Source organism: Gymnodraco acuticeps, unplaced genomic scaffold (genome assembly GCF_902827175.1).
Source record: "Gymnodraco acuticeps unplaced genomic scaffold, fGymAcu1.1, whole genome shotgun sequence".
NCBI lineage: Eukaryota > Metazoa > Chordata > Actinopteri > Perciformes > Bathydraconidae > Gymnodraco > Gymnodraco acuticeps.
The window spans coordinates 134,077-145,405 of record NW_022990720.1 but is presented as its reverse complement, the minus strand read 5'-3'; the positions used below and the strand labels follow the sequence as shown (position 1 = coordinate 145,405).

General features: G+C 44.2%; 1 protein-coding gene across 7 annotated transcripts; it reads left to right on the top strand.

Moving 5' to 3' along the window:
* The first annotated feature begins 847 nt into the window (after window positions 1–847).
* On the top strand, window positions 848–9,347 carry LOC117556356. Of its 7 annotated transcripts, none has more exons than XM_034231648.1 (4): window positions 848–895; window positions 3,445–7,714; window positions 7,828–8,047; window positions 8,186–9,347. In XM_034231648.1, the coding sequence occupies exons 2-4, from the start codon at window positions 7,168–7,170 to the stop codon at window positions 8,196–8,198; spliced, it is 780 nt and encodes a 259-aa protein (XP_034087539.1). In that variant the 5' UTR covers window positions 848–895; window positions 3,445–7,167; the 3' UTR covers window positions 8,199–9,347. The 7 variants fall into 7 exon arrangements, 5 of the variants coding, with proteins under 5 accessions (XP_034087539.1, XP_034087543.1, XP_034087542.1 ...); XM_034231652.1 differs by lacking the exon at window positions 848–895 and having other exon boundaries at window positions 2,294–4,043; window positions 6,521–7,714; XM_034231651.1 differs by lacking the exon at window positions 848–895 and having other exon boundaries at window positions 2,294–4,853; window positions 6,521–7,714.
* Window positions 9,348–11,329: the final 1,982 nt, after the last annotated feature.

Here is an 11,329-nt window from a genome sequence, read left to right as displayed (position 1 = left end):
TAGCACTATCAACAACATGATCAATTTGGGGTGGTGTACATTTTGTATACGTTTCCTCCCCTACATGCAGACATGCTATCGAGTTAAGTATGGGTGGAATCTCTTCCTTAAATTTGGCTATAGCACTAACAGATAGGTTTCTGCTGCAGGAGCTTTTGACTAATGCTTTGTAGTCTAGTAACAGTACTTCAAAAGTTACTAAGAAATGGTCGGATAAAGCAGGATTATGCGGTTCGACTAATAGTTGCTCAATTTCAATACCATAAATCAGAACAAGGTCGAGTGTGATTATAGCAGTGGGTTGGTTTATTTACACTCTGACGGAAACCAACATAATCTAATATAGAGTTAAATGCAACAGTAAGGCTATTTTTTATCATCGTCAACATGAATATTAAAGTCACCTACGATAATTACTTTATCTGTTTAAAGGCCCTGACACACCAGGCCGATTTCGGCTGTTTTCGTAAGTCGGGAGACGAAGCGTGTCCTGTCGCCCAAACTCAATTTGGGGTGTCCCGCACCGTCGACCGTGACACGCCTTATTTGGACTGCCAGACCCGATGCATGGCCGATTCAACATGTTGAATCGGCCATGCATCGGGTCTGGCAGTCGGACCAAACAATCACTCTGATTGGCTGTTCAGCTAGCGAATCAGTGAATGAGAAGCGAAACGGAAGTGAGGGACGTAAACAAACGATTTAAGAAGGCACACACAGACTGATATTCATTTTCATCTCATCATGGCGATCTGGAATGACGCAAACGAAGACCTGCTCATCACATTGATCCAGGAGAGGCCAGCTCTGTACGACATCACAGAGAAAAGGTACTCGAACCGAGTAGTGAAAACCGGACTCTGGCGAGAGATTGAAACGGAACTTGGTTTCTCGGGTAAGATTATCTTTTTCATCAATTGAGCTCTTTAGCAGATACTGTTGGCTTTTTATTGTTTGCCAGCGTACAGTGACGTTAACGTGAAATGTAATTTGTTATTTCAACCTTGTGTTTTGTTGTTATCTTGTTGCTAGCTGTTGCTAGCTGTGCAGTTTGGCACTGCATATAGATATGAATTGGACATGCTAACTAGCCACAATGGTTACATCGTTTATTTGTGTGCTTCAGAGAAAGAGCTGAGGAAGAAGTGGGATTCTCTGCGAACCCAGTACACCCGGTACAGGAGACTTGCCCCTTCGGGTAGTTGTGGAGCACCAAAGACGGGCAGACAGCAGTGGATCATAACCAGGCTGCAGTTTGCACACGCTATTTGTTGTTGTTTATATCACGCAGTCTGGTCTTCTTCTCTGTCTTCCGGTTGTTGCCTATTTTTAATGACGAATACACACTACCGCCGCCTGCTGGTAAGGAGAGTTATTGCCAATCACGCACTGAAGTCTTTGCGGTGTGTTCCCGTGCGACACATGGCCAAGACGCAGGAGAACACCGCGACACAACAGCCGACGTCGGCGTCGGCGAGTCCTCTGGTGACTGCTTGGTGTGTCAGGGCCTTAAGAACCAACGTTGATAAAAACTCAGAGAATTCTGATAAGAATTCTGAATAAGGACCTGGTGCACGGTACACTGTAACAAATAAGATTGCCTGCAAAGTTTTCCAGGTCGGATGCGTAAGACTAAAAACAAGGCTTTCAAAGGAGGTATAATTTAATTTTGGTTTAGTATTGATAAGTAAACTTGAGTCAAAGATTGCTGCAACTCCACCTCCTCGGCCCGTGCCTCGGGCAATATGAGTATTGATATGGCTGGGTGGAGTGGCCTCATCTATGCTGACATATTCTTCATGTCTCAACCAAGTTTCAGTGAGACAGCATATATCAATATTATAATCTGATATTAAATCATTTACCAATATTGCTTTAGATGCTAGAGATCTTATGTTTAAGAGACCACATTTAATCTTCCTGTTTTGTTGCACTGTAGTAGTTGTTACATTTACTTTTATTAGGTTATTATGTGTGACACCTCTATTAGGTTTTACCTTAAATTGTCCTTGGGCAGACGCACACACCGTTAATATTGGGTATTTTATTGGGTTCGGGATTCCTATGGATGACTGCCTAGGAGAGAGCGCAGAGAAGCGTGTAAGACTGCGACTCCGCCTCCTGGTCTCAACTCCAGTTTGTCATGGATTAAGTCCACAAAGCCCTGAAATGTTTGCTGAAATGAGATCTGCACCATCCAAAGTAGGATGAATGCCGTCACTCTTAATCAGACCAGGTTTTCCCCAGAAGGCTGTCCAATTATTTACGAAGCCCACATTGTTTGCTGGGCACCACCAAGACAACCAGCGCTGAAATGATGACATGATACATGTCATCATTGATCAGATTGGGGAATCCATCCTGCAGAATGATTACTTTTACTTTACTTGAAGTACATTTAGCTGATAATACTGTACTTTATATGATTCTGAATTGGGTCGTTATGCAAGAGGTTACATGACACGTAACCTCTTGTGTCATGTAACCTGTTGCTCCCCAAAACCTATATGGTATGTACTTCAACAGTTAAGCAATGGAATTGCAGCTATTGGTGACAGCGGTTCGTTTTTTAGACCTCACTTCCCTCCCTGCTGCCTCTGGGTGATAAACATAATTTGACCTTTAACCTGGAGAGATATAGGGTGACACAAGCTGTAGTAAACCACTTTAAACTTGCTCCTAAATATAGTACTCTCAAGTATAATGTTTCTACCAGTTGCCTCAGTATATAGCCCCTTCAACGCATGCTTTCGCTCCCTGCCTTTCTTCCTCATTGCTACAGCTTTACCTTTTTTACTGATGTTATTTTTATTTGACTCTTACTTACATGTTTTGTTTTTGTTAACCTTGTGTGAACCCTAACCTGTCCTGTTTCACTCACTCTGACACCTTTAATTTACCTGGTGGAGTTTTATCTCTGTCTATATTTGTATCTTATCTTATCTCTACTACAACTTAGGCTTCACAGAAATAGCAGCAATAAGTATTCAGATGTTTGGATAGTACTTGTTCATGAGCTGTCTCATATCAGTGACCTCCTTTCCGACAAACACTCCAGGAAACAGGGAACCAGAAACATTATTGTTTAAGTCAGCCATGTTTTATTGTTTAGCTACACCAGTTATATTATTCCTTTATTTTTTTTAAGACATAATGTTATTATAATGCAAACATAATCAAATACAAACACTGTACAGTTAAACATTATAAAATGACAATCAACAAATGTAAGGGAAAGCAGAACGAGACAAAGGTTAAGAGAATGATAAACTTAAATGAATCTGAAATCATTCACAGATGATGGATACATAATTATTTCTGACCTGAGGGTCATTATGTGTGTGTTTGTTATCGCTGTTATGATTCTGTTTAGTTTAGTTTTTGTTGTGTGCTTTTGTGTGCTTTTTCCTGTCTCCCCCCTCCCTTCTCTGTTTTCCTCTGCAGGGCTGGTGTGTGACAGGGAGTTGGCTAGCTCCTCCCAGGAGCAGACGAGGCACACCTGTTTCCACTCACCTCTTCACCTGTAGATATAAAAGCCCGGTCCTCATGCTACTTCCCTGCCAGATAATTCCTTCGACCCTCCGGTGTGTCTCGCTGCTCTCCTCGTCTTTTGGATTTTTGCCTCCTGTCCCTGACGACTCAGTGCCAGCCAACTTCCTGACTCCACTGCCGTCTTTTTTCTGTTTTCTGCTTGAATAAAGCTTTTTGTTTTTTTACCATCTCTCTCCAGTCTTTTGCTTTGGGGTCCAAGATTCTATAGGCCGTAACATAATTATCTGGCTAAAGCATGGACCCCGCAGAGACTGAGAAATTGAAGCAAGCTATTTCGACACAGGGAGCTCGTGTGGGGCAGCACGAACAAGCGCTACAAGGTATCATGGAATCCCTCCACAACCTTACTGCCGGTTTCACTCAACTCAGCGGCCGCTTGGACCAGTCTTTCATCCAGCTCAACATGCTGACGGCTCCAGCTCCTGAGATTCCAGTCATTCATCCCGGCCAACCCCGTGAACCATTCATCCCCACCCCTGTGAGGTATTCAGGTGATTCAGGGACATGTAGTCAGTTTCTTCACCAGTGCTCCATAGTTTTTGATCAGCAGCCTTTAACTTACTCCTCTGACAGAACTAGGGTAGCTTTCGTTATGAGTTTGTTATCGGGTAAAGCAGCTGCATGGGCGGTGGCCATAGCCAAGAGTAACCCAGCTATCTATAACTCCTTTCCTGTGTTTGAGACCGAGATGTATCGAGTTTTTGACCACCCGCTTCAGGGTAAGGAGGCCGGTAATCGGCTCCTTTCTTTACGCCAGGGTTCTGAGTCAGTCTCCACTTACTCAATTGATTTCCGCATTTTCTCGCAGCAGAGAGCGGGTGGGATGAGACGGCTCTACAGATAGCTTTTTCCTGTGGATTAAACGAGGAGTTAAAGGACGAGCTAGCTGCTCGAGATGAGACTTCGTCCCTTGAGGAGTTAATTTTGTTGGCCATTTGCTTAGATAATCGCCTCCGTGAGAGGCGTAGGGAGAGAACAGACAGGCAGAGATTCACCACGTCCGCCTGGACAGTCTGCACCTCCTCACCAACGCCTGGAGCCTTTCTCCTACCGGGACCCACCCACCGTCTCCTCATCCCTAAGCCCAGAGGAGCCTATGCAGCTGGGGAGAATGAGGCTTTCACCTGCTGAACGGGAACGCCGTTTCCCTCCAGAGGCTCTGCATATACTGTGGTCAGGCTGGCCACATTCGATCCAACTGTTCCGCTCGGCCAAAAGAGCAGGCTCAGCAGCCAGGGGAGGGGCGCTGGTGAGCCATACTTCTGTCTCCCCTTCCCACGCTAATCGTCTCCAGTTAAAGGGTACGGTTTCTAGTTCCCAAGTTTCCCTTCCCCTCCAAGTCTTAGTTGATTCAGGGGCTGATGAAAATTTAATTGACTCTGACGTGGTTTTCCAGTCTAATCTCTCCTCAGAACCCCTTCCCGAGCCCAAGAATTGTTTTCCCTTGATGGTAGGCTTCTTGCCCGTGTAACTCACCGTACTGCCCCAGTGTCATTGTTACTCTCAGGTAATCATCACGAGACCATTTCCATTTATCTCATTCCCTCACCCCTTTCTCCGCTGGTGTTAGGTCTCCCCTGGCTTAAACTCCACAACCCACACATAGACTGGGCCACCTTATCCATCGTCAATTGGAGTTTGTTCTGCCACTCTCACTGTTTACACTCTGCCATACCCACTACTGTTACTTCCAAACCTGTTCCCCCCCCATACCTGTTGACCTCACGTCAGTTCCCTCTGAGTATCATGACCTCCAGGAGGTTTTCAGCAAGGATCGTGCCCTGTCTCTACCACCTCATCGACCTTATGACTGTGGCATTGACTTGCTCCCCGGTGCTCCCTTGCCTTCGAGCAGACTTTATAATATCTCCAAGCCTGAGAGGGAGGCCATGGAGACTTATATCACTGACTCTGTTGCTGCTGGTCTCATTCGCCCTTTTCGCTCTCCATTGGGGGCAGGTTTTTTTTTTTGTTGACAAGAAGGATAAGACTCTACACCCCTGTATTGATTTCAGGGGCTTGAATGACATTACTGTGAAGAATAAGTATCCTCTCCCGCTCATAGACTCAGCTTTTGGTTTCCTCCATCAAGCCACCATTTTCTCTAAGTTGGACCTCCGAAATGCCTTCCACCTAGTTAGGATAAAGGAGGGAGGCGAGTGAAAGACTGCGTTAAGACGCCCCTGGGACATTTTGAATATTTAGTTATACCTTTTGGGTTAACTAACGCCCCCGCTGTGTTTCAGGCACTCATTAACGATGTCCTTCGTGATATGCTTAACAGATTTGTCTTTGTGTATCTTGATGATATCCTCATTTTCTCTCGTGACCCCCAAGAACATGTCCAACACATGAGGTTGGTGCTGCAGAGACTTCTGGAGAACAGACTTTATGTTAAGGCTGAGAAGTGTGCATTTCATGTTTCCTCTGTTTCATTCCTGGGTTTTGTGGTAGAGAAGGGACAGGTCAGAGCCGACCCTGCCAAAGTCATGGCAGTGGCCGAATGGCCCACTCCTACAACGAGAAAGCAACTCCAAAGGTTCCTTGGTTTTGCCAACTTTTACCGCAGGTTTATTCGTGACTATAGTCGAGCAGCCGCCCCACTCACCAAGCTCACCTCAGTTAAAGTTCCCTTTGTGTGGTCATCTGAAGCTGAGGCTGCTTTTGCCATGTTGAAGTGTTTGTTTTCCTCTGATCCTGTGTTATCTCACACAAGTGGTCGAAGTGGATGCCTCCGACACTGGTGTAGGGGCAGTCCTCTCCCAGCCTCCGACCAGAAATTGCATCGCTGCACCTTCTTTTCCCGCCGGCTCTCCCCGGCAGAAAGAAACTATGATGTGGGAAATCGGTAGCTTCTGGCAGTAGTCTTAGCCCTGCCGGAATGGAGGCACTGGCTTGAAGGCACGACTCATCCGTTTGTGGTATGGACGGACCACAGAAACTTATCTTATCTCCGTTCTGCTCGCAGGCTCAACTCTCGCCAGGCTCGGTGGGCGCTTTTTCTGGGCCGGTTCAGCTTCACCCTCACCTATCGGCCAGGCTCACGGAACATCAAGGCAGACGCCCTGTCACGTCAGTTCGCTCCTCCGGTTGAGGAGCCATCCGCGGGAACCAGTCTTCCATCCTCCTGTGTGGTGGGAGCAGCCAGGTGGGAGGTTGAGAGGGTGGTCCAGGAGGCACAAGAGGACCATCCAGCTCCTGAGGATTGTCCACCGGGTCGGCTGTTCGTTCCACCGCACGCCAGATCTTCAGTGCTCCAGTGGGGACATGATTCTAAGATAGCTTGCCATCCAGGAGCACTTCGGACTCTAGGCCTCCTCCAACAACGCTTCTGGTGGCCCTCCATGTCCTCTGACGCCAAGAAGTATGTCGCCGCCTACTCCATCTGCGCCAGCAGTAAGGCATCCCACCGCGCCCCTGCTGGTCTTCTCCGCCCTCTTCCCATTCCTCATCGGCCTTGGTCTCACATCGCCATGGACTTCGTGACGGGTCTTCCCCCATCGGAAGGAAATACAGTTATCCTGACTATTGTTGACCGCTTTTCCAAGGCCGTACACTTCGTTCCCCTACCAAAATTACCTTCTGCTCTGGAGACTGCTACACTAATCACCCAGCATGTTTTTAGATTGCATGGCATTCCTCTGGACATTGTTTCTGACAGGGGTCCGCAATTTGCCTCTCCAGTCTGGAAAGCCTTTTGCCGGGCGTTGGGGGTGTCGGCCAGTCTGTCATCAGGTTACCACCCGCAGACCAACGGCCAGACTGAGCGTGCGAATCAGGACCTGGAGGCAGCCCTTCGCTGTGTCTCTTCTCACCATCCAGTCTCCTGGGCCTCCCACCTGCCTTGGGTTGAATATGCCCACAACTCCCTGGTTTGCTCCGCCACAGGAATGTCTCCATTCATGGCTTCTGTTGGGTTCCAACCCCCTCTCTTTCCCACCCAGGAGAGGGATGTGGCAGTCCCCTCAGTACAGGGGCATCTTCGGCGGGCCCGCAGAGTCTGGCACGAAGCTCGAGCAGCTCTCGCTCGCACTGCTACTCGCAACCAGAGGCTTGCAGACCGCCATCGCACTCCAGCCCCGGACTACCAGCCCGGTCAGAAGGTCTGACTGTCCTCCAGTGATCTGCCACTCCAGACTGACTCCCGCAAACTGGCACCCAGGTACATTGGCCCGTTTGTCATTGAACGGATTGTTAACCCCGCTGTGGTTAGGCTCAAGCTGCCTGCTGCCTTGAATGTCCACCCAGCATTTCATGTCTCACTTCTCAAACCAGTTTCCTCCAGTCCTCTGATTCCTCCGGCCGAGCCCCCTCCTCTCCCCCGGAGTATTGACAATCATCCTGCTTTCACCGTCCAGCGGTTGTTGGATGTACGAAGGCGAGGCCGGGGGTTCCAGTACTTGGTGGATTGGGAGGGGTACGGGCTAGAGGAGCGTTCATGGATCTCCCGCTCCCTGATTTTGGACCCTGCTCTCCTTAGGGACTTTTATGAGAGGTACCCGGACAGGCCTGGTAGGACGCCAGGCGGCGTCCGTTGAGGGGGGGGGTAACTGTTATGATTCTGTTTAGTTTTGTTTTTGTTGTGTGCTTTTTTCCTGTTCTCACCCCTCCCTTCTCTGTTTTTCCTCTGCAGGGCTGGTGTGTGACAGGGAGTTGGCTAGCTCCTCCCAGGAGCAGATGAGGCACACCTGTTTCCACTCACCTCTTCACCTGTAGATATAAAAGCCCGGTCCTCATGCCACTTCCCTGCCAGATAATTCCTCTGTGTTTCGACCCTCCGGTGTGTCTCGCTGCTCTCCTCGTCTTTTGGATTCTTTGTTTGGATTTTTGCCTCCTGTCCCTGACGACTCAGTGCCAGCCAACTTCCTGACTCCACTGCCGTCTTTTTTCTGTTTTCTGCTTGAATAAAGCTTTTTGTTTTTTACCATCTCTCTCCAGTCTTTTGCTTTGGGGTCCAAGATTCTATAGGCCATAACAATCGCAGCCATTTTCCCCATTTGTTCTTCAAATATATACACTTTATTTCTAATTCTTGTAGTTATTGTTTCCATGTCATATTTTTCATTCACAATATCCTTCCTTTTTGAGTTCATAAAGTTATTAACAAATGTATTATCAAGACCATTTTAACCAATTCCTTTTAATTTGTTTAATTACTGCTACTCTACTGGTGATATTTACTCTTCTTTACGGTTTAAATGCAGCTCTGCTTCTTCTTGTACTGTGCATATTTGTGTATGCTTATGTCTGTTGAGAAAATGTATACAAATACTACTTGAGGAGTAAATGTGTGAGTTCAAATGTTTACTCAAGAAAATGTCAAAATGACTAGTTCCTCTTCAGAGTCAAGAAAAAGTGATGTGTTGACTTGTATTTATTTAACATTAAGTTCATACAAAGTAGGGCTGTGCAATATGGAAAAAATTAAATGTATCTAATCAAAGACCCCTAAATTAATGTCTCTTTAACCATATGGATATAATACTCTAATATTGCCCAGCCCTAAGATAAACAAATAAAACTGTTCAGTTAGAAATCTTTACGCATTGCATTTCAACCGTTTTGTGAATTTCACATTAAATATAGTGTCTAAATGACAGTATTTCATTAAAAAATTCAGAGGTGTATTGTTTTACTTAGGTAGCAAAAGTAAATTGTAGAAATACTCTGTTACAAATAAAAGTACTCCAACTCTTACTTTTAAGCAGAAGTACAAATGTATTAGATGTATTGTATTAGCTAATAATCTGAATCTGTAAAGTACAGCTGTCAAATAAATGAAGTGCAGTAAAAAACGGAATATTGGCTTTTAAAACATAGTGGAGTGGAAGACTAGAGTTGTATTAAATGAATTTAGAAGTCATAAAGTACTTAAGTACCATACTTGAGTAAATGTTCTTACATTCGACCACTGCTCAAAATAAATCCAACAAACACTTTCCTCTGCATTTAGTGAAGGGTTTTTAGTGTGTAAAGCCACTGAAAATGATGGAAATAATCCTGTGCACTGCTTCCGAAAACCCACATCAGTTGATTTTAGTGTAAGTATTAAGAGTGAATATGAAATGTTGTTGTGAAAGAATGAGTGTGAGGACCCTCAGGGAAACTGAGACAGGGTCCAGTGTGGAGCAAAGGCCAGGTTAGAGTTGAGGCTATTATTAGTACAGGAGTACAAAACAGTGCCTGTTTTTAACATTGCATCTTTACTATAATACCATGCATTGATGCATTCCTCATTAATATCTTTATAAATAATAATACATCAAAGCATACACGAAAATAGCAAAAGTTATACCATTATATAAAACTGGGGATAAACACCATTACACAAATTACAGACCTGTTTCATTGCTCTCTCAGTTTTCCAAGATCCTTGAAAAGCTTTTTACAAAAAGACTTGACAGTTTCATGGAAACACATCAGCTTTTGGATGACAGTCAATATGGATTCAGGAAAGATAGATCAACATCTATGGCACTAATGGAATTAAGTGAGGAAATAGCAAACTGCATGGACAATAAAAAACAAGCAGTGGGAATATTTATAGACTTACAAAAAGCATTTGACACCATAGATCACAATATTTTACTGATAAAACTGGAACGGTATGGCATCAGAGGGGTGGGATTAAACTGGCTGAGAGATTATTTAAGCAACAGACAACAATTTGTTGAAATTGGTGAACATAAATCAGAATACATTAACATAACTTGTGGAGTACCTCAGGGGTCCGTGTTGGGTCCAAAGCTGTTCATAATATACATCAACGACATTTGCAGAGTATCAAATATATTGAAATTTATTTTATTTGCAGATGACACTAATATTTTTTGTTCCGGTGACAATTTGAAAGAGCTAATGGAAGTGATAACAGCAGAAATGATTAAAGTAAAACATTGGTTTGACACAAACAAATTATCATTAAATATAAGCAAAACAAAGATTATGTTATTTGGAAAACATAAAACAAATCCACAGATACAATTAATACTAGATAACATACACATAGAAAGAGTATATGAAATGAAGTTCCTTGGTGTGGTTTTAGAGCACAAAATCAGCTGGAAACCTCATATCACTCATGTAAAAGCAAAACTGGCTAAAACTATCGCAATATTGGGAAAAGCCAAGGCAAGGCAAGGCAAGTTTATTTATATAGCACTTTTCAACACAAGGCAATTCAAAGTGCTAGATACATTCTGGACTATAACTCATTGTATACTCTATATAACACACTAATATTGCCATATCTGATTTACTGTGTGGAGATTTGGGGAAACACGTACAAAACCAACCTACAGCCGTTATGCACATTACAAAAAAGGGCTATAAGAGTTATCAATAATGTTGGATATCTTGAACACACTAATGTATTATTTTTGAAGTCACACATATTGAAGTTCATTGATCTGGTTAAATTTAAAACGGCACAAATCATGTACAGAGCCAGACATAATCTACTTCCTAGGAAATTAAAAACATTGTTTGTAGACAGAGAGGGTGGGTATCATCTGAGAGGAAATCTACATTTTAAACAACTCAAGGTCAGAACAACTCTGAGAAGTATGAGTTTAACAATCTGTGGGGTGATTTTATGGAATGGTTTGGAGCAGGAGTTAAAACAAAGCACAAGCATCATTCAGTTTAAAAGGATGTACAGAAACACTTTTTTGGAAAACTATGAGAATGAAGAAAGGTGATTGAAGATGAGAAATGATTGTATATGTATGTATACATGTAAATGTATGTAGGAATAACTTGTATAATGATCTAAAGG